The sequence below is a fragment of the Miscanthus floridulus genome, chromosome 3 (genome assembly GCF_019320115.1).
Source record: "Miscanthus floridulus cultivar M001 chromosome 3, ASM1932011v1, whole genome shotgun sequence".
In the NCBI taxonomy this organism is placed as follows: Eukaryota; Viridiplantae; Streptophyta; class Magnoliopsida; order Poales; family Poaceae; genus Miscanthus; species Miscanthus floridulus.
In genome coordinates, this window is record NC_089582.1 from 130,647,856 (window position 1) to 130,671,687 (window position 23,832).

General features: G+C 46.9%; 1 protein-coding gene and 1 pseudogene across 1 annotated transcript; one reads left to right on the forward strand and one right to left on the reverse strand.

The window, feature by feature from the left end:
* Window positions 1-8,291: 8,291 nt before the first annotated feature.
* On the reverse strand, window positions 8,292-21,291 carry LOC136546950 (putative 3'(2'),5'-bisphosphate nucleotidase, mitochondrial; annotated as a pseudogene).
* LOC136546952 (uncharacterized) lies at window positions 17,276-18,448 on the forward strand. Its single transcript, XM_066538905.1, has 4 exons — window positions 17,276-17,402; window positions 17,501-17,839; window positions 17,998-18,190; window positions 18,281-18,448. Exons 2-4 carry the CDS (start codon window positions 17,515-17,517, stop codon window positions 18,333-18,335), a joined length of 573 nt encoding a protein of 190 aa, XP_066395002.1. The 5' UTR covers window positions 17,276-17,402; window positions 17,501-17,514; the 3' UTR covers window positions 18,336-18,448.
* Window positions 21,292-23,832: the final 2,541 nt, after the last annotated feature.

Below are 23,832 nucleotides of genomic sequence, written 5' to 3' on the forward strand. Positions count from 1 at the left end.
CTGACTGTTTTGTCATGTATACCCTCACTAATATCCTGTATTTGATCGGTCGTTGGGGTTATTATCTTGGCATGTTTTTTCTAGATGGATAACATTTCTTTCCATGCTAGATATTTTGAGAAATAGATAAATCTTACATCTATTTTTTGTGCTTCAGTGTGCTACACAATTTCAACATGCTTGCATTTGTTTCTTGATAGTCAGTTGATCCTAAAGTACTTGTATTCTTTGAGCATTGAAGTTAGTATATACTGCTCGCACTCTATGGTCATTTATCTATCCAAGCATCAGTTTTGCCACCATTTATGTCATTATTGTGCCAACTACTTGAGTTTAACATATTCTTTTGCAACCTAGAGTCATTTTATTCAGTATCCGTACTCATATCTCTACCTGTGATACAATTACATACTCCATATCTGTTAAACAACCACACATATAGGATCTCTAGGTGTTATTGATATGCCCATAATGCATCTATATGTGCTTCATCATTTACAACAGTAAGAACTAAGTGGCTGGTGATGAGATTTTTCCTGCTTTTTGAAGGGGTAAATTTATTAAATCTAATTCTTTGCTGAATGGGTGTATGGGTTTGTGTTTGTTTGTCGGTGTTGAGGTGGCGTGGCCTGGATAGAGCGGCGCACGGCGTGGCCGGTCAGAGTTGCCGGCGCTGGAGGCGTTTCGAGCGAGGAGCGAGGAAGATGCGGCGCCACATATCGTCAAGGGCTTGGCAATGTAATTGGCTACAAAGTTTTAGTGGAGTTGCAATGTAATTGTTGAAAAAGGAAAGAATTAGAATGAAAAAGTTGGCTAAAAAGTTTGAGGTTATCAGTTTGTGAAATATTTTTCATGTAGCAAGGCATGGGTATTTTTTTTGTCTTTAAAAAATTTAAGTTTTGTCAGCTCATAATTTAGTTGTTTTAGTTTGTATGTCTGACACAAGGCAACAGCGGTGGTAATGATGGCGACAGGGCCATGAGTTTTCTAATCCCCGTTGATGTTAGAGTTTTGAAATTTTGGGAAAAAATTCCAATCTAAGATGAAATTCCCCTCTGAGATGTCTTTATACATGTGAAAGTTTGGACAATATAAATAATAGATATTAGTATGTATACATGTGAATTATTTATATATTTTGGTATTTAACTTTGTATTGTTTCAAAAGATTATATAAATTAATAATAATGATATTATTTCGTCGTTTAGTTGTTTTCATGTGCATCACTGAAATTAAGCCGTAGCGTTAGCACGGACACTATAGTGAAAGAAATTCTAATATTAGGTACATATTTCACACTCCTCCTTGTGTGATTGTGTATATGATAATCAAAATCCATATTGAGTCAATCAATGCTGATTTGTATTATAACTCATGCTATTGTTAAACAAATTCGACTTACGATAAACCTAGATACGTACTAACCTAAGAACTAAGGAATATAAATAAGAGAACTGTAAACCAAAAATTGCAAATAGTAAACAACGACACAGTGGCACGAAGTCTTTTCACGGGGGCCAAATCAACAAAATTCTAACAAACTCATGGATATATTAGTCATGTTTGGAACACGGGGTAATTTATTCTGAGAGTCACACGGGACGACTATTTACCGCGGAATTTCTACGGAGTTACTATGTCACGAACCGCCTTAGCAGCACGTGCCACCAAAACTGAAAACTCTTGCTAATAAACGCCGTTTCATAGAGACGTGTCGTCTCTCCCCAGCCTCCGGTGTCTACGTCAGTTGACTTTGAGGCGAAGATCATATCACAATAATTGCTTGACATAGGACACCTCCACTTGTACAAGCCAGTACATGGGGTACATTTCAATATTCGATTAAGGTTTGACCATTCAATAGACACGCCCCGGACGAAACTAAGCTAGATCCAGACGACCAGGACACATGCACTTTACATGCAAACTACCATTACAAACTGAATAGCCTTCTTATATGGCTATTACCCTATCCGAAAAAAGGACTGAAAATTTTGCAAATTCCAGCAAGTTGATGTAGTAAATTTACAAAACCCCTTGAGGATTTTTAACTGAAAAAAGCATGTGTCATGCATCTGGGACAGATCTAAACAATGTCTCCGTGGGATACGTCTCCACTATTTTTTTTTTCTGTTTGTGTTGTGGTGTGCGTGTGTACGATTGTAGTTCAAGAAAAGAAGGAAAGTGAGCCCTAGCAGCTATTACTATTAGTACATGTACCCTAGTTCGTCATCAGTACTATTCCTGAAACAAATGAATTAAGACGAATAGGCTGCAAAGAGTGTAGCTTAAGAAACGGTGATGTACCCAACAGGGAGACAGCAAGGCGAGAAGATCTCATCCACTCCATCAAACGTGCAACTAAAAGCCGAGTCAAATGACATCGAATGCTTGTAATGGCAGTTTTTGGGTAGATTATTGACTTGGTCGTCAAACCAGACACCTGAACGCCACTCCCTAATCTAGCTTAGCCACCAACTAAGCACCTGTTATTAGTTTAAGCAAGTGGTTGCTAAGTCCAAATTAGGCAACCACAAGTTGGCAAGTTGCTGCACTAACGGTACGGATTCACACTCTATTTCCCGTCGACGCCTTAGAATGAAGCTCATTTTCCAAACATAATACTGATGATGGGAACATTACTCTTCATGCGTGAAAACAACCTTGCATCATCTACTTGGACTATACCTCTTTAGTGCTTTGAGTCTCGTCCTTCTCAAGAAATTCTCGTCCAGGATCAGAATATTAGCATGTGGTGATATAATATATATGTGAAAGTATCCTCTATATATCTCTGTCACCTGTTCCAATTAATCGAGCTTCCTGTATATGCTGCTGGTCTTTATGAGACACTAGACTTCTATAGATCCTAATAAGGGCACACGCAGAGGTTAGAACTAGTTACATGCTCTAACACAACTTCTCCAATAGTGGTAACTTTTAGCACATAACTTTTAACATTGATAGCCCACATGACACTCTCACGTAACCTTAAAATATGTGCAAAAACTTAGCTCTTGATCAAAAGTTAGCTTTTTCTCTCTTTTCTATTAAAATATGAAAAAATATAGAGCTAGCTTAAAAGTCAATTGTTGGAGATGTACTAAGGTGGATGACAACAAATAGGTTTCTTCAGGGGCGAAGGCCTCGTTTGGAGAGGCTCCACGCGGCTCCAGCTCTGTGCCACTACTGTGGCGGAGCCGCGTGGAGCACCTAAAGTTTGGCTCCTCTGGCTCTGGAGACAGCGCGCAAGGAGCCAGAGCTGTTTTTCCAGCGCTATAGCGCCAAACAGTGATGCACAGTGCTGAGAGCAAGGAACCGGAGATGGAGTATTTTTCATTGCACAATCCGTGAAGTAAGGACCAGTATGGCCCAGAGCGGCTCGCCAGATTATTGTAAGAAGTCCGAGAAGCATTGCACAATCTGTGAAGTCCGAGAACATTTCTTTTTTATTTTGAGGGATCGAGATCTGGATAAGAACATTTGAACTGTAACCGTAGCATTTGTAATGTTTAATATTGATGGACCTGTCGTCTACGTAGCGTATATAAAGCGAAACCCGATTCCACGAAAAAATATAAATTAAAATCAATTATAAAACAATAAAATACGAACGGGCCATCACTACCGGTTATCAACAAACCGGCAGTGTTGTCTTGCTCAACACTGCCGGCTTGAGCCATGAACCGACAGTGTTGGCTTGCTCAACACTGCCGGCTTGAGCCATGAATCGACAGTGTAGTCTTGTTCAACACTGTTGGCTTGAGCCAAGAACCGACACTCTTGATGCAACCATCACTGTCGGTTGAGACTGCAAACCGGCAGTGTTGTACAACTAGACACTGTCGGGTGGAGCCAGAAACCGATACTGTTGCCTGTAGATCAGTGTCGGTTTTTAAGAACCGACGGTGATATCAACCCCCCATCACTGTCGGTATGCCAATGTCGGTTCAAAATCTGGCAGTAAAGGGGGTTTTTAAACCGACAATGATGTCTAGATCTGGGGTAGCGTATTTCACAAGGTGAAGTCCTGCTGAGGTCAATTGTACGTGCCGATCCAACGAATTCGGAGGAAATTCAGCGGATGGGTTAGATTTTCTTTTTCTTTTATGAAAACGGATTGGGGGTTAGATTAGCCGACGCAAACATGACAGTGCCTCGTGCCGCCCCTGGCCCGGCACACACACGGGCGAAGCGCCAGCACACAATGCGTGCGTGCGGACGCATCCAACCTGCTGCAGCGATCACCTCGCGCATTTTATTCTTACAGCTAGCGCATTATTCTTCGACTGACTTTAATTAACCCAGTCCGTACACGAGACGCAATTAACTGAGCTAGCTAGTGCTAATTTAAATTCATTTCGACGATCCAAGTGAGACCAGACACTCAAACACTGGTGATCTCCCTGTAACTTCCTGTGATCGCCATATATAGTCCTATTATGTCATCAAATTTAATACAGACAAGCAGACATACACATCAATATATACTACATATGTATGCGTATTGATACATACGTACGTATATACTAGTAGTACAGTGTAGTTAGTTAAATACCCTAGCTATGTACTAGGTATCGTAGGTACATTATATATGATACAGTGCGTTTCAACACCCCCACAAGATAAACCGGCCCAGATTTTGGAAGTAACTTTTAAATAGTGACCCCATGTCTCTCGCCTTGGAGACACCCGCCATCTTCCATGGACTACATACGTATGTCCAAATTATAGTAATACCAATCTAATCACACACCCCAAATTAAACTATGGTTTCGTCAAGACATCAACAATTGTTAAACCCGATTAAGGCCTCTACGTGGCGGTTCTATAGCAATCCCTGGCGTATGCCTTGCCCAAACCAGGTATATCCCAGTACTTACTTATATATATATATATTTATTTATTTATTTATTTATTTATGCTTGCATCGGCAGGTTGAAGACGACCGTACCCCTTCTGGTAGCTCCCTCAGCTACTAGCTGCCAATGCAATGCAAGATATGCGTACGCGAGTAGCGAGAGCGAGACACGAGAGTTGTTACGAATCACGCGACATACACACGCACTGGCCAGCCCTACGTGTCCTCGCGCTCCCAATAATCTACTGCTACTCCTCCAGCAGCGAGCGAGCATATGCCTCCCTGATGACCTGCGCTGCGCATGCATTAGATTAGTTGGGCGATCGATTATTCGGGAGATCAGATCTGCAGTGAGGTCACTGGCGATCGATTATTCGGGAGATCAGATCTGCAGTGAGGTCACTCATGGTCGCGCCTGCTTCATCCAAACGTTGACGTTAATGCTATTATACACACGTACGCCCGGATCGGACGATAAATTACGGCTCTTGGCTTCGTCCTTCTTTTGGCCGTGCATTAGTTTATTAATCGGGGGCTGTTTTGTTTAGTTTTTAATTAACTGAGAGCGAAAAAGCACCGGGAATGGTTTGAAGATTCGGGCGTAGACATCGTTTTGAGTGACTTGGCGAGTCTAGTGCTGCTAAGCTGTATTAATTAGCTGCTGTGTCCTGTCCCCTCGAGCAAAAATCGTCCTGTGGATACTATAGAGTAATGGAAGAAAGTGTAAGATAATGGGAAAACGGCAACGACGTACGTAGCCCTATCTGACTTTTGCTGTAATTAGTTTGACACTTGGATGGATGGTGTTCCTTTTGTGGGTAACACCTGTGATCTATCGATGATCGATCATGTGCCATGGATAAGGACTGCCACACGCCAAATGGGCCGGGAATGAGTGAAGTAGTCACATGCCATGGATCTAGCCATCTAGGTAAAAACTAGCTTAGTTTAAATGAGTAGTACGCGCACGAGGTAGCCATCTGTCTTTAATTTACCTTCTCTACTATGCATGTATGGCGTAGTTTATCCGGTCCAATAACCTGCACCTCTCTCGGAACTTGCTAGAGCAATCATCTGCATGCTGATTAGGCATGCTGCATGACGACGGCCTAAATGTAATAGCCTTTTTGGCGATCTCTAATCCGCATTCTTTTATGCATATGTTTAGGTGCTTGCAAATAAATTGCAACCGTACGTTCAGTTCATATATTTTGTCTCAACTTTTTTTTTTTCGATCCCCACCGCACCGTTCATACGATCATGTGGGCTAGAACGTTGGATGGAGGTGTACGTGTACGCCGATGAGGTGTCCCGTTAGCAGCAACAACCTTTGAAACCGCACACAACTCACCTGTTCCCTCTGCTTGCCTTCGATCATTCGTCCCATCGTCGTCGATCGCGTCGTCGCTGGCATCACGAACCCTAAAAAACAATGCCCAGATATATGGAGCCACCTGTGGCTGTGTGTTCACCTGTGACCTGGATTTGAGAGATGATCCTCCTGGCAACTGCCATGCCCGTAGTTATATTAGCATGCATGCATTATGGCCTCGCCTTGTCACCCCGTAGCGCGAGTGCATGGTCCATGCACACGCCAGCCCAGGGCGCGTACTTGCTCCCGCCCATTTGTTTATGTTCATGGCTCGAAATGGCAAGAAGGATTCCATTATTCGATCCATGGGTGCGTATCTTATGTGGCATTATTGACATCTGGATCAGACGATCAGGAATAGTTGGTGTCGCGGACAGCACACTTGTTTGCTTGGTCCTTCTCTCCCATGCTCGTTGTGCAATCGTGCTCGGTCCCGCGGCGCCAAAAGAAGCTTCACGATAGTGATGAGCTCAATATGGAGAAAAAGAAAAGGAAAACAACAGAAGCGGCAGCATGCAGAAATGGTCGGAGGCGCCAAGAAGGCAATGCAATAATGCCGTGATCACTGAATTGTATATTCAGCCATTTGACATATGTTTTTCAGATGTTCATACTCCAGTTGGTTAGCCGTCGTGCGCTGAAACCACGAGGAACTTACACGGTGTGCTTAGCTAAGATTACACTCCAATGAGTCCATGTTCGCGGGTTTCTTTCGGTTCTCAATTAATTTGAAGGAGATCATAAGAACTCGCTTTAATTTGACAGCTAATAAATGGTTTATTAATTACTGCAGTTTATCATCTCCATGCATGAATATATATCAGATTTTTTGCACTGTCTTGGGGAGGAATGCAAGCTACATCTCTCTTCACTGCTTCCCAGTTGTCTGGAACACTGAATCCGGTCCATTGTTGGTCCACTCGTACATGAAGAACATGTGATCTCCGTTCGTCAGTCGGCAGGCACGATTTGCCGGAATGGTTGACTACTCGGAGCAAGCATGGTCGATGTCTGAGATAACAAGCGACAGGTACCCGGCAGCGCCAGGCAGAGTTTCATATCAAGATAAACTCCCCAGTCTCAGGGAATTTTTCACCGTGCGTGCCTACACTACAGTTACATTACATACAAGAATTATCCTGAACGATTCTACGAAACGTTAACGCGCATGCCAGCGCGACTTTTTCTACAGGAGGAAGAGGAAGAGCGTCCGAAAGCTCAGTGGCCGTTCTTATGCCGGGGGGCAAAAGTCAGCATGGATTGCAACAACAAGCCAACCGCAAGCCATCAACTGAAACTGAAACCTTCATTCGTAGATGCCTGACTGACGTGCCGTCCTTGGAGAAAAAGCAGTGCTGATTCGGCAGATTTGGGCAGTGTCTTCTGCAGCGAGTTTCGTGCTGACCAATGACCATGCGGTTTTTTTTGGTGGGCTAATCATGCTTTAGAAGCTGCCAATCTGACCAATGACCATGCGGTTTTTTTTGGTGGGCTAATCATGCTTTAGAAGCTGCCAATCGACAATGCATCAGGAGGTCGTTATCCTGCGATGAAGCAGCCGGGGGATGCAGTCCTTTCCGTGTCTTTTTCTTCGGTTTAAATTGGTGGCCAAACATCATGCCTTTGCATGGTGCGCTGCTGCAGATTAGTCCAACCTTTCTCCCTGTTATTATTTTTTTTTTCAGGATTCAGGTGTGCGTGCGTGGGCCTATGACCATGCGAGTGGAGCATCAGGGCTGCACAACAGATTCACACATATGACATGTGAAGCCAAAAGGTTCTGGAATTTTGTGAAAAATTGGAAAACACACAAGATTACCTTCGCTTGCATGTATTGCTTCTCAATGAAGTTGCTTAAGCAATAGTTCAGCACGTTACTACAAGGAAACAGTGTGTAAAAATTTCATTCATGTAACTCTTGTGGCAATGGAAGGCATCCGAACATGCTTGTGGTTTCTCCGCTGAATGTGAAGACCGAATACAATTTCATGGGGGTAAATAAGGTAAAATGATTCAATTTAAAAAAATACATTGTGTTGGCGTGTGAAGCTATGCAGCTACTTGTAATTTGCTGATATCATTTCGACAAGCTTGTCATGCAGCACACCATTTGTCACCAGAACACCGCCTGACAGATAGATGATTCTGCGCGATGTTAGGTCAGCTGCAAGATCCAATGGTTTTCCACTCCAATCACTGGTCTGTCAGTTTCAGAAAGTTACACAATCACCGTGGCTATAGTGCTAAGAGATATCAACTGATGGAACAGAGTTGAAATTTGTCTGTCTTAGCAAGCAAGGTACATACCTGACCACCGGCTTCCTGTACACAGATTACCCCAACAGCATGATCCCAGGACTATATAAACAGTATGAAAAAAAAGGGTGATCAGTGCACTGGTTAACTAAGTCAACAAGTTGTTTAACTTGTTATGCAGGACAACAGAAATTGCGAGCAACATGGCACCTTGATCTGAGTTGTCGGCCATGCTTGAAGGACAAAAACCGAGGCTCTCCCAGAAGCTACTGTGAGATACTTGCACAAGCTATAGAATAGCAACAAGTAGAGCACATCATCATGAACGCATGTGCAGCCGATCAATCCAGAATCACTAATCGATCTAATATAGTCATTATCAACCTTAACCAGATATTTTTTTAGGAAATCCAAAAGTAGTATGATAGCAAGACAGCACAAGAATAGATAAAGACATTTAACATTTCAGATTATGCTGTAAAAAATCTTACAGCAAACAAACAAGTATAGTATCCAGAGCTAACTTGAGGATGGGGAGAATATATCAATCAGTGCTTTAAATGCCTTTTGCTCATCGTGAACACCATATGTTGGAGAAAATCAATCATTGCGCAAAATGCCTTGGCTTGCTAGCTAGCATCATATATCAACTGACTAGTGGCACGAACTAATGCGCAAGTATCAAACCATTAATGGAAAGTGCAACAAACCTGCCACAAAAAACGGATAGGAGAAGAATTTCATTCTCATTTCTAGGATCAGATGCATCCATTGTTGAATTGAAGGTAGCAGATAATGGTATCATATCCCATGTTTGGCTATCTGGAATGCAATAGCGTGCCATGTGTGCAATCGAGCATGTGTCCACAAAGCATCTTTTCCAAATATCCTGCGCCATAGTGAACTGGCCAATATCAGCAGACAGACGCCTAGACCATGTACCACAGCCTATATGAGACACCATAAGAATACCACGGCCATTACATGCAGCAGCACTATCATCTTCCTTGTTGGCTATGTCATCGTTGGTCCAATTTGGGCATCCCATCACTCCTACTGTTACCCACCTTAAGAATGGACAAAAATGTATGTTATTAGAACTTGCTGGTCAATAATATGTAATTTGCTGATCCTGGATTAACCAGTCCATGCTGAATGGCAACCATATAGGGGCAAACATGCTTGGTATTCAGATGTATGAAATTTGCTACCAAAGAACAAAGTGTTGCAGATTACCATACAAAAACTCAAAAGGATAAAAGGTGCCTCATAAAAAATATGTATGAACATTCTTAGCCTCAGTTAATCGCTGATGATGTGGTATCATTATGAATGTTTTGTAGCAACGAGGGTCTTTCCAGAAATCCTCAAATCACATACATTGGCATTTTACAATCTTGTGATAAATTAATAGCAGAGAACAAAGAATGTTGATGATATCAATATAAAAAATCCCCAAGACAGTGGACATGCCTGGCATAAATAAGGCACTAAGAAGTACAAGACACTCCATGCTTGTAGAATGACCATTTTCAAAGTGTCAAAATGCGGAGCGAATAAATACTCGTGCAATTAAAGAACATCTTGTAACAATGGCTGAATAAAGCATATCAGTCCTTGATCAACAGTAATACAGTATGTAAAGACAAGTAGCAGAACAGGGAATCATACCACATACAGAGCATCATGTTGGCCCCTGGATCTTCCGCACGGGTGAGCCGACCACACCCTATGGCTAGAGGTAGAAGAAGGGATGGAGAACAGAGCGCACACACACAGCAAAATCACCAGCGTTGGCCGAAGCTCTGTAGAGCAGATGGCAAAACTGAACTCGCTCTCTTTACTGAGTTGCAGTGGGACGCTATAAATACAACTCTACGTATCTAATCCTAGTACACAGACATGCCAGGCTGCCATGCTGCTGCAGTGACTAGAAGTGACAGCAGGGCTGACTTTGACGCCTGCCCCTGCTGAGGCTACAGTGTGGCAGAGGAGCCCTTCGGCGTCTGCCCTTGCCGCGGCTACAGTCAGCAGCAGCAAGGAGCCCTTTCGGCGCCTGCCGCTGCCGCGCGTTTAGACCATGGGAGAGCAGCAGATTACTTTACAATTCTTCCCCTAATCCTGCTGCTAACACTTGAACCTTCACCATGTCGATCATCTTGTTCAGCTCCATGAACCAAAGACGGCCGAGCAGCTTGGTAATGATGTCCGCGAGTTGCTGACCAGTTTCGACGAACTCGATGACGATCTGTTCTCCATCGACACAGTCCCTGAGAAAGTGGAACTTGATGTCGATATGCTTGCTCCGGTCGTGGAGAACCGAATTCTTCGCGAGGGCGATGGTAGGCTGGTTGTCCACCATCAGTGCTGGTGGGTGAGCTTCCACACCGGTCAGCTCGCCCAGCAGCCGGCGCAGCCACACAGCTTGGCACGCCGCTGTGGCCGCCGCCTCGTAGTCTGCCTCGCATGTGGACAGCGCGACCACCTTCTGTTTTAGCGACGGCCATGAGATTGGAGCCGACCCGAGGAAGATGAGCACGCCAGAGGTGCTCCGTCGTCCGTCGATGTCCCCCGCCATGTCTGCATCGCTGAACACAGTCAGCTGCAGCCCACTTCCACCGGTCTTAGGGAAGACGATCTCCTGATCCACCGTCCCCTTGACGTAGCGCAGCAGCCGCTTCACCGCGGCCAGTGATCCTCTAGGGAATCCTCCATGAAACGGCTGACGTAGCCCACGGCGGACGTAATACCTGGCCTCGTATGGACTAGGTAGCGCAGACCGCCGACGATGCTCCGGTAGAGTGTTGCATCAACCTTTGCTGCCGTACAGGCCTTTGTTAGCTTCAGCCGCTCCTCCTTTGGAGTCACGCAGGGCTTGCACTCAGCCATGCCGCTCCGCTCCAACGGCTTTGAGGTGTACGCACTCTGACCGAGCGTGAGCACCCCCTTCCCCTATCTCACCTCGATGCCGAGGTAGTAGGAGAGCGCGCCGAGATCGCTCATTTGAAAATGAGCCGCCATCTCGCACTTGAAGCTGTCGATGTCCTCCGCACGCGCACCGGTGACGATCAAGTCGTCCACATACACACAGACGATGAGCTCCTTCTTCCCCCGTCGCCGTATGTAGAGCGCGTGCACGGTTGCGCAACGCGTGAACCCAAGCTTGCCCAGTGTGGCGTCAAGCTTGGCGTTCCACGCTCGCAGGGCATGCCGCAGCCCGTAGATCGTCTTACGTAGTCAGAGCACCCTGTGCTCCGCACCCTTAATGGCAAAACCCGAAGGTTGCCTAACGAAGACCGTCTCTACCAGCTCATCGTTGAGGAAGGCCGATTTTATGTCAAGGTAATGGACACGCTAGACACGATAGTCCTTCACTGCTGCCAAAGCCAGCAGCAGTCGGATAGACTCTATGCGAGCTACCGGCGCAAAGACTTCCTCGAAGTCAATGCCATCGCACTGGACAAAGCCTCGGGCGACGAGGTGTGCCTTGTGCTTGACAATGGCGCCGCGCTCGTCCCGCTTGACCTTGTACACTCACTTCAGGCCGATCGGACGGCATCCTAGAGATGGATCAATGAGCTCCCAAGTCTCATTTCCTTCGATCACCTTCATCTCCTCCAGCATCGCCCGTCGCCAATTTGCATCGCGCTCGGCCAGCGCGAACGTTGGTGGTTCCTCTACACTGACGAGAAACAGCTCTGGGTCATTGAGCAGCCGACCTGCCAGGCCTAAGGACCCTGTGCCGCTGACGATGTCATCCAGCCTGAGGAACCGCACCTCCTCACTATCGTGGAAAGCATCCACGAACTCTATGATGTCGCTTGGAGGTGAGGCGAACTCGATCGGCGTCGATGGAGTCCCCTGTTCCGCCGGAATGGTCGGCACAACACCTGGAGTGCTCGGCACCCTGACTGCAGTACTCGGCACTACTCCTAGAGTGGTTAGCACCACTACAGGAGTGCTCGGCACCAGTCTTGGAGTGGTCGGCACCACTGCAAGACCTCTCGGCTCCGCTACGGGAACGTTCAGCACCCGTCCTGGAGTGGTCGACACCACTGCAGGACCGCTCGGCACCCCTTCCGAAGTGCTCGACACTACCCTAGGAGTGCTTGGCTCTATTGTTGGAGTGGTCGGCACCTCCTCTCCAGCGTCTCCACCACCGTAGATGACTAAGTGCTCGACGACAAAGGTGCTGGTGAAGCTGCTAGCTTCCCCCGTGCCCAGACTGTCCTAGTCCCAGGCCGCCTTCTCGTCGAACACGACGTCGCGTGAGGCAACCACCTTGCCTCCGCATGGGTCGTAGAGACTCACCCCAGAACCTTGCCGGCATGCTCTTGGCCTTCATCAAGAATCGAGCCATGCCGACCACCGTCTGGTTCCGCCGCTCCACCACACCATTCTGCTGTGGCGAGTACGGCACGGTGTGATGTCGCACCACAACCTGATCCACGTAGTACGCAGCGAACTCCACTGAAGTGAATTCACCGCCACGATCAGTCCTCAGCATGCGCAACTTCTTGCCGCTCTCTGCCTCTGCGCGCGCCTTGAACTTCTTGATTGCCTCCGCCGCCTCGTCCTTGCTCGTCAGGAGTTGCAGCCACATATAGTGACTGCAATCATCCACGAGCAGGAGGAAGTACTGCCGACCACCGTTTGTGGCTGACGTGATTGGCCCGCAGAGATCGCCGTGGATGAGCTCGAGAGCATCCGCCGCGCGATACTTGGCCGCCTTTGGGAATGACAGCCTCCTCTACTTCCTTGCCAGGCAGCTGTCACACAGCTCACCTGCGTGCGACGTCGCCATTAGGAGAGTGGCCTCATCATCCTCATCAGCCTGCGCTAAATGAGCCTCAGCCTTCTCCTGCTTACGATTTGGGCACTTCTTCGCCTAATGGCCCTTCTTCCCGTAGCGCCGGCAGGCGTTGGGGTCGACCTTCTTCTTCTTCTCTAAAGAAGCCTTGCCGCGGCGCTTGCCATCGCCACCATGGCTGGAGAAGGCTTCCCCAGACTTCTTCTTCCGGATAGCCCACTCCTCCACTATCAGCAGCAGCTTGCCGTTGTCCGTCATTACTGTGGCCTGCTCCATGCGCTCGTGCACCACCCGCAGATGGCCTATCATATCCTTAATGGTGAGAGTGGACAAGTCCAGCATCGTCTCTATGGAGAGAGCGATCTGGATGTACTTCACCGGCACGGAGTAGAGGTACTTGGAGACCGTCTCTTCTTCGTCGATGGTGACGCCGTGGCTCAACTTGTTGATGAGCGACTGCAGGCGAAAGGAGAAGTCCTCCACCGACTCACCATCCTTGAACTTGAGGGTGGCATACTCCTGCTTCAGCAACTGGGCCGTCGCCTTCTTTGCGTGGTCGGAGCCGACACACATCGCTGCAATGGCCTCCCACGCCTCCTTAATAGAGTTCTTTGTCCGCAATGGCTCCCTGTACTCCGTTGGCATAGCAGCGATGATAGCCTCCAATGCTGACATGTCGTCTTCTTCGTTGTCGGTGCCCTTGTCTATGGCATTCTAGAGCCGTCGGGCTCTAAGCTTGATCTTCATGGTCACCGCCCACTCGCCATAGTTGGTGCGAGTCAGCGTCGGCCAACTAGTGCCGCTGACCTCCCGCACCGTGCGCACGACGACCTCCTGCCGTGGCTGGGTAGCCACAGCAGCGCTGCTGCTGTCGCCCATCTCCAAACCGTCTGTCATCGCTAGCGGTTAGTCCGGCGACGACGCTTGTACGGCCCTGATACCAGTTGTTGACCCCTAGATCTTCCGCACAGGTGAGCCGACCGCTCACCGACGTTGCCGACCACACACTATGGCTAGATGTAGAAGAAGGGAGGGAGAACAGAACATACACCCACAGCACAAGCACCAGCATTGGTCGGAGCTCTGCTGAGGAGATGGTAAAACTGAACTCGCTCTCTTTACTGAGTTGTAGTGGGAAGCTATAAATACAACTCTGCCTATCTAATCCTAGTACACAGACATGCCAGGCTGCCATGCTGCTACAGTGACTAGATGTGACAGCAGGTCTGACTTTGGCGCCTGCCCCTGCTGTGGCTACAGTGCGGCAGGGGAACCTTTCGGCGCCTCTCCTGCCGTGGCTACAGTGCAAGAGCAGGGAGCCCTTCCGACGCCTGCCCCTACCACGCGTTCAGACCATGGGTGAGCAGCAGATTACTTTACACATCATTCCCTCTCAAGAAACCTTTGGTGCCATCAATTGGATCAAGTAACTTCAAACCAAAGGATAAACTTTATGGTATGAATTTGGCAGATACCCAATATATGAAATTATGAATCAACTTCACAGATCTCGATTTATGATAAACAAAGCACAGCATCTTACTTCTTACCCAATAAGTAGCAGGGTTTGAATCAAATGAGACAACATCCTTGCCACCTCTATCAATTGCTCTCAAGACATCACCTTGAGTTAAAGGTGAACCATTGTTGCTCACTTTGTCTGCAACTGTGTTAAAAATTGACTCAACAAGTATATCACTGCTATTATGATCAGCTTTGGATGACCTTAGAGAAGCTGAATCCTCTTCGGCCACCAGAGGTATCGATGGGAACAATCTCTGGAGCTCTTTCAATAGCAACATGACAAAAGATGGCATTAGACAAAGTCACACCTCTGAAAAAAAAGGACGTACCAGCTCTGTGCGGGGCCTGGAGAAGGATGTCAGTGGCAAACCTTACCCTCGCCTGTGCAATGCGAGGAGACCGCGACTCAAACCCGGGACCTTCCGGTTACAACTCTGAACTTTGAAATTTTGCTATGGATTACCCAAACTAATAAGGGCCTGCACTCCGAAATCTACAATTGTAACAGGAGTTTGGCCATTCTTTTCAAGAATATTGCTGCCACCTGAAAACAGTGATCTCTTCACCTGTTGAGACATACAACCAAACCGGCAAAATGGAGCTCAGACATTTTCTTGTGAGATGCCAAACAATCAAATTTGTTCCACCATATCCAGATGATAACTTAAAAAAAGTTTACATATGTTGACACAGCACAGATCTGCTAGTCAACATAAAAAAATAAATCCAGTTGAGCTTTGAACCCTACTTTGCTCATCATTCGTCAGTAATATCTTGAATCCATGCTAGATCAAATCAAGTCCCTTTTTCTGCCATTTTGAACATAAACAAAACATGACACCTGAATAATTTTCTTACTTATGTTTTTCCATAAGTAATCCCTATTCTGTATACTTGCCCCTAGTAAAGGTTTGGGTTTACTGTCCCAGGCATACATTTATTCTGCTAGGATTATTTATCAATCTAGTCTAATAGAAAAATGGAGTGCCTCTAGCTATAGAAAGGTCAATTGCTTTTCAACATATTTAGTAACTCCATGAACTACTAAGTGGAGAGTCATTTTGAACTCTTTTGTTCAACGCTGATTAAATAACAGTTCATGCAATTAAGGTACAATGCAGGCTACTTACATGGCAAACACAAACTAAGATTGTATTTTAGACAAGATTAAGTATATCAGATGGTTTTGCTAAAGGTCGCGGGTGTAGAAAATCAATGCTACCAGGATAACAATCCTTGGTAGCATTTTTTAGTTTAAGTAGACCCGACCATATGTGGTTGGTCTTTATTATACATTCTGGGAGTCAAAAACTTTGCACAGTCATGTTTCCCTGAAAAGTGAAAGTTTTGCAAGTTGCAACTAACCAGTTTAGTGGTGGCTGAAAGCACTGCATAGGATTGATAACCTGGTGCTCCACAAATTACTAGACCATTTTTTTCCTAATAAAGAAAAAATAAAGACAATGTTGGCCTAAAAAAGATAGCCTTATGCAAACTAGTTGATCGTCTATATAATTTCTGTCCCAGACGCAATTATCTTGTATTGCCAATAAACTGTGAGCCTTTGAGGCACTACAGGAAACGGCTGATTTGCCGGGAGCAAAAAAATTTGCCGGGTGCTTTTTATCGGGCACCCGGCAAAGGAATTCTTTGCCGGGTGCCAGGCCTGGAGACACCCGGCAAAGAAAGGCCTCCGGCAAATCAGCCTTTGCCGGGAGCCGGGCACTCGGCAAATTCCAGCCGTCGGCAAAAATTAGTCTTTGCCGGATGCCGGCCACTCGGCAAAATATGACCGCCGGCAAAGGTGGCCGGCTTGACGGCGGCCAGCGGCCGTCAGCCTTTGACGGGTGCCACGCCGTTAGGCACCCGGCAAAGAATTTTTTTAATTTTTTTTAAATTTCTTTGCCGGGTGCCCCATGACCTGGCACCCGGCAAAGGATTCTTTGCCGGATGCCCTGCGTGGCACCCGGCAAATTTTTTGTTTTTGTTTTTTTGACCCCATTTTTTTTGTGGGGACTTGATACAGTAAATATTTCCCTGTTTCAAAATTTGGGACAATTATGAGTTCTTTAACAATATTTCCTTAATTTTTTCCGTTGCATTGAATTTTTCCGACTATTCCAAATTTGAACTGCAGGTACATGAAATAATGGAATTTCGTCATTCAAAAAATAGTATTCATGATATTTAGGCTATGTTGAGGCCGTATGCAGGAAGTGGCATGAAATGTCGCGCATCATGTTGTCGTAACATGACGATGTACTCGCGGGGGAAGTTTATTTAAATTATATAAAATCAAAACGATGTCCGAAAATCACGAAACTTGTCGATGTGTCTTGTTATCACATGTGGAGGCCTTGGTTAAAAATTGAGAAAGTTTCGAGTAAGTTGCGACGTCGGCTGCCTAAAACCCAGACATCTCCACATGTGATCACATGCTTGAGCGATTACATTTAGATGATGACGATGAAGGCAACATTGAACCTTCGGACAGTCTTGTTTATTTGGACAATTTTGATAGTGATGACGAGACATATGATCCAGATAATCCCAATAATGATGATTACTTCTAATACATGTAATACTATGTTATTTTGTAATCGTGTTTTGTTTATTTACTTAGCATCTATTTCTAATACATGTAATGATGTCTTGTTTGTTTCTTTTTAATTGCAGGTGATTGAACAAAGATGGCGGGCGGCAGTGGGCCAAGGAACGTGAACTCGAGGTACCAGAGAGCACGTCAGGACGCAGATGCCGGAGAGAACGCATCGGACAGGAGGAGGCAGAGGGCCAGGAGCAGCGGCAGCGGGAGCGGCAGCAGGAGGGGCCGGCCTCCTCTAGTCAGGCCGCGTGACGTGTCGGAGGAGCGCCGTACCACGGACTCCTCGGAGGACGAGCAGGTTCTGGCGACGGACGAGGTTCGGGCGACGGACAGCGAGGGAGAGGCACAGGAGGGCGGCGAGGCCGGAAGTAGTTCCACTGCCTCTGCTGCGGCTAGCCCCTACTTGCGAGGTCCCTCAAAACTCCCTGGGCCTCCGCTTCCTCCCCTACGCCCAGTGATCTGCCCCCAGGGGGACAGGTAACTAACTTTAGATTTAATCACAGCTACTTCATATAACCTGTTGAAAATTGTCAGAGAAACTAATAATGTTTGTTAATGACTTGTGCAGGCACTGGGAGGTTGTGTCGCCTGGTGACTCACGCAACCCCAACCACATCTTGGGGCTTCTGTGCAGGCACTATTACCCCGGCATTGTCACATACAAGGGGACTGTGGGGCCGGCCAAATCGTGGGACCACTACAAATCTGCCCCCGACGCAGATTATGAAGACAAGCAGGAGCGGGTCAGGAGAGAGTTCTGGGTAAGTCTCGTTCGCACAACTTTGATCAATACATCGCATTCATTTGGCACTTTTTGACATAATGAATTGATACATTGTGTCTGTCTGCAGACTTTTTTCAGGTGTGAAGAGGGACAGGAGGAGAGGGCGGAGAAGAACTTGGTGAAAAGTGCCAGGAAACGCATCAGCGACATGCACTACGAGGAGCGCCTCACTTGCATCATCAAGTACTACGCCACGCGACTTGGTCAGAAAGTCAGCAAGACACATGCAAGACAGATGCCTCTGACTCGGGAACAGTACATTGAGGTAAATGAAGAAGAATAATACTAATTCGTTTTGAGATTAAGTAGCTTTCATTTGGTCGTCTTACATCTCAAATTCTTTATGACATGTAGATGATTCCATGGTGGTGCGAGTCCTTTGCCGACTGCTGGGAGATGATCGTGGACAGGTGGTTCACAGAGGGTTATATCCAGGAACACGAAGCCCACCGGGAGCGGGCTTTGCAGGCGATAGGCCCCACACACCACCAAGGCAGCCGCAGCCTCGGCGCGTACAAGCAAGCTTGGGTACGTGAATTCATTTTTAGTATTCTGACGCTCCATTCTGCATGTTACTTCTAATCATCTTGTTGTCTTTCTCGCAGTCGGCGTCGCATGGTGGCCAGCCTTTGTCCACGTTCATGGCGTATGGACTGGCCCGCAAGGGAAAGGCGACTTCCGCTGTCACCTTCAGCCCAGATGACCCACCCGAGTCGTACAGCAACCCGAGCGCCCACACCCGCATCAGCTCCTACGCGTCGGACGCAAGGTCGGTCCAGGGGCCAGACTGGGATCCGAGCACCGACGACATTGATGGCACGACAGTCATGAGGATCGGACAGGGCAAGAAGCATGGGCGGTACTGGCTTGGCGATGGCACCCTCGAGTCCGGCTCTGTTCCCTCCCTCTCCCAGATCCGAGCAAGTACCCCGAGCGGAGGCCCGGCCATACGCCAACGGCCGTCCCCTTCACAGCAGCGGGTCGACGCACTCCAGGTTAGTCCAGTTTAACTCTTCGTACATTAATCTTTACATAACTTAGTTACCTTTACATTACTAAAACATTCGATTGAAATGTTGCAGGCCGATAACGAAAGGATGGCTCAGGAGCTGCGGGACCTGGCGGCGAGGACCGAGGTGGCCGAGCGGGAAAGACAAGCCGAGCGGGCCGAGCGGGAGAGACAGGCCAAGCAGCTGGCGGAGATTACGATGTTCCTATAGAACTTTGGGCAAGTGAACGGTGTACCTGTGCCGATGTTCGCTCCAGCGCCGCCGCCAGTTGTAGCTAGTCCAGTGAGTATGAATCCATATTGCTTCGACTAGTGCTTTCATTAGATGACCCACTCTAAGCGCCTGAATATCTTGTCCTTTATGCAGCCTCCGTCGGCAGGTTCGAATGACCCATCTCAGGCGCAAGCAGGCGGTGCCGAGTTTCCTTCACCAGGCACTCAGTTTCCTCCCCACCTTTAGTTTGTATCTCTTTTTCACCGCTTGATGGACATGTGATGCACTGTGATCCACTATCGACTTGTTTCGATGGTAATTGGACCTATTATGTTTGTGATGTCGTGCATGTGAGGTATTGTATTCGTGATGTGATATATATGTGTGGTATTGAGTTTGTGATGAGATGGATGTGATATATATATGCTATATTGTCTTTGTGATGCTTCAGATGTGATATATATCTTTTATATGCTGTGTTTGTGATTATAGAATCAAAAAACAAAATAAAAAAAATTAATTTTTGAGGCTTTGCCGGGTGCCCTGGCCCTGGCACTCGGCAAAGCTGGGAATTCTCTGAAAGGAATTCCCAGCTTTGCCGAGTGCCAGGGCCAGGGCACCCGGCAAAGTTTTTTCAAAAAAAAAATTCTTTGCCGGGTGCCCCATGATCTGGCACCCGGCAAAGAAATTATGAAAAAAATAAAAAACTCTTTGCCGGGTGCCCACGCGGTGCGACACCCGGCAAACAAATTATTAAAAAAAAATAAAAAATGGTTTGCCGGGTGCCTCCCGGCACGACACCCGGCAAAGAAAATTTGAAAAAAAAATTAAAAAAATCTTTGCCGGGTGCCTCTGACATGGCACCCGGCAAAGCAAGGGATGACGGAGCCGGCGCCGTAACGACCACTTTTCTTTGCCGGTGCCGGGTTTGCACTCGGTAAAGTCTTTGCCGAGTGCCCGATAAAAAGCACCCGGCAAAGAAATCTTTGCCGACTAATTTTTTGCCGGAGGCTCTTTGCCGAGTGCTGCACCCGGCAAAGGCTTTGCCGAGTGCAAAGTAGCCTTTGCCGGGTGCATTCGGCACCCGGCAAAGCGCCTGAATCCAGTAGTGAGGTTTGCGATTTGGAACAAATTTTCTTTTTCCTAACGAGGATAAATTTTACGCATGAGGCATGACTGCCAAAACCAAGTGATCCCACTAAGTCACCAAACCGAAATTAATCCTGTGTAGTTGTCTTAAATACTCAAATTTCAGCAGACAATCAAATCAGTAGGAGAGGAGATGAGGTCAACTCACGTCAACGTAGAGGCGACAGGCGAGCTCGACGGCGGCCACGGCTGCGGCGAGCTCGCGGTGGTGGGTGGCGCACTCCAGCTGGAAAGGGAGTCCGTAATCCCCCACCGCAACTGACACCACCGCATCCCCAGCCGCCCTATCCACGAACAATCACTAGTGAGAAAAGAGGCGGCGGCGGCGGGAGTAAAAGAACTCGCGCACATGGTGTTGGGTAGGGTTAGGGTCCGGACGTAGCCAGCGGTGGGGCTAGGGGGGCTTCAGCCCCCCCCTACTCATCCTGAGGACGTGGAGTTTTCCTAAGTCCTCCCTTAAAATTTTATGCATACATGTATTAGGTAGCAGGGGCTAAGGTTAAGAGAAGATAAAAAAACCTCTATTCTTTTGTTCAGCCCCTCCTAAATTTTTTTCTGGCTTCGTCGGACTATGGAGAGTCGTGACTCATGAGTTGGTTCACCTGACGGAGAGGCAGGTACGAGGGGGAGACGGCGGGAAGAACAGTCGGCCTCGGCAGCCGATGAGGAGGCGGTGCAACGGGAGGGAGAGGTGGAGGAGCGCCATGGGTGTGTGTGTGTGGCGGGACCAAAACGAGCGGCGCCGCCTGCGATGCCTCCGCGAAAGTACGTAGAAATACGTATATGTATTTCAGAGGTATATTCACGTTTGAATTTGAGCTTGTCTGTCCTGTGGCATGTTTGATACCAGACCTAATTACTAGTTACCTAAAAATTAGTTAAAATTAACTCTAATATATTTAACGGAAGTGCTAGCATCCGGACGGACGTTCGTGTCCCGACGTCTGGACGTCCGCGCCTACACTTCGTTTCACGCGCCTCACGCGAGGGCCCGCGCTACCCGAACGTCACCAGCATTGAGAAGAGAGAGAGGGCGACACCCTGAAAGCTCTAGTTTGATTTTGGTGAATTGATGAAACCCTAAGTGCTAACCTAATTTATCAAAGTGATTATGAGATAGGTGACACATTTCAAGTGGTGAAGCAAATGAAGATCATGACATGATGATGGTGATGCCATGGTAATGATCAAGTGCTTGGACTTGAAAAAAAAGAAATAGAAAAATAAAAAGTTTAAGGCAAAGGTGAAAATTATAGGAGCTTTTCAGTTTAGTGATCAAGACACTTAGCGAGTGTGATCATATTTAAGATCGATAGCTATACTATTAAGATGGGTGAAACTCATATCGAAATATGGTTATCAAAGTGCCACTAGATGCTTTAACTCATTGCATATACATTTATGATCTAGTGGAAAGCTAACACCCTTGAAAATGTTTGTGAAAAAATGCTAACATGTGCACAAGGTGATACACTTCCTGGTTAGCACATTTGAGCAAGGGTGGAGAAGTTGGTGAATCGAAGGAGGCATTTTCACTATCAAACAATGACTCGACGTTGCGTTCGATGTGATCGGACTCGGGGTTCCAGCGTCCAGTCAATTATAAAAAAGGTGGTTCTCTCGGCCTGAGACAGGACACAGGTGACCAGACTCTGACTGAACAATGTTCAGCGTCCGGTCCTACTAATGTGGTGGTGCACAGAGAAGAGGGTGAGTGACCGGACACTGGGCGAGTCCGGTCGGGCATGACCGGACACGTCCGGTCGAAAAAAAAATCATCTCTGGAATCTTACTGGAAACAACCGGACTCCAGCGATGGAGCGTCCTATCACTTTGAGCAGCGCGTCCGGTCGTAACTTAACACGTGGCGTGAAGCAGACTAGCCATTAAGATTGGACGCTCAGCATTTGAAGCTGATGACACGTGGCGATCATCAGGTGACCGGATGCAGGGGTCCAGCGTCCGGTCAACCTGGCCGACGCGTCCGGTCGCCCCGAGTTGGGCTGCAGTGATAGCCTAACGGCTATATTTCATTGTGGGCTCTATATAAAGGTATGTGGCCGGCTCTAACTCACTCTCTTGGCTATTTGCATTAACATAGCAATCTTGTGAGCTTAGCGAAAGCCCTCTCACTCATCTTCATCATTGATTCATCATTTTTGTGATATTGGGAGAGAATTCAAGTGTATTGCTTGAGTTATTGCATCTAGAGGCACTTGGTGTTCGTGTTTCACTACAGGATTCACTTGTTGCTCTTGGTGGTTGCCGCCACCTAGACAGCTTGGAGCAGCGAGGTTGGTGATTGTCTCCGGCTCCGATCTCGGTGATTGTGAGGGGTCTTATGCCTTCCTCGGTGGAGCATCAAAACGTAACTCTAGTGGATTGCTCATGTCATTAAGTTATCTCACTTGTGGGTAGGTTCTTGCGGTGTCTAATTATGTGGACGAGGTTCGTGCAACACCTCTTAGCCGTCGAATCACCAAGTGTTGGTCGACACAACAGGGACTAGCGTGCCGGCAAGCACGCGAACCACGGGAGAAAACATTGGTTGTCTCTTGCCCATTGGTATTCTCCCGGTGATTAAATTAGTATTCATCTTGTGATTGGTTCACTTCTCTACGCGGTGGTATAATCACCTTACTTACTCATTTATATTCCCGCAAACTAGTTGTAGCAAGCTCTTTAGTGTAGCTAGAATTGAGAACTTGCTTTGTAGCTTAAGTTCATCTTGTCGAGCTCTTTAGCGTAGCAAGTGTGAGAGCTCTTAGTGAGTAGTGACTTAGTAAATTGTGTGTCTAGTGATCATGGTAACTAGAATTGTTGGATAGGTGGCTTACAACCCTTGTAGAGCTAGAGCAAGTATATTTTTAGCTATTTGTCATACTAATCAAATTGCTCTAGTTGGTTTGTAGATTTTTAAATAGGCTATTCACCTCCTTCTAGGTCATATTAGGACCTTTCAAGTGGTATCAGAGCCATAGTCACTGTTTGATTGAAGGTGAAATGATCAAGATGCCCAAGAGGGGGAGGGTGAATTGGGCTAATTCTAAAATTCTTTCAATAATTAAACCCTACGGTTAGCCCACTTCATCCCTTGTGCCTATAAAGTGTTTCTATTGTTCTAACGCACAAAAGTTTAGCAACGTATGCTCTAATCCTACTCTAGCATGACAAGTCTATGAATGTAAAGACAAGAATTGAATTGATCAAAGTAAATGTTTAAAGTAAAGAGAGAAGGAGAAACGCG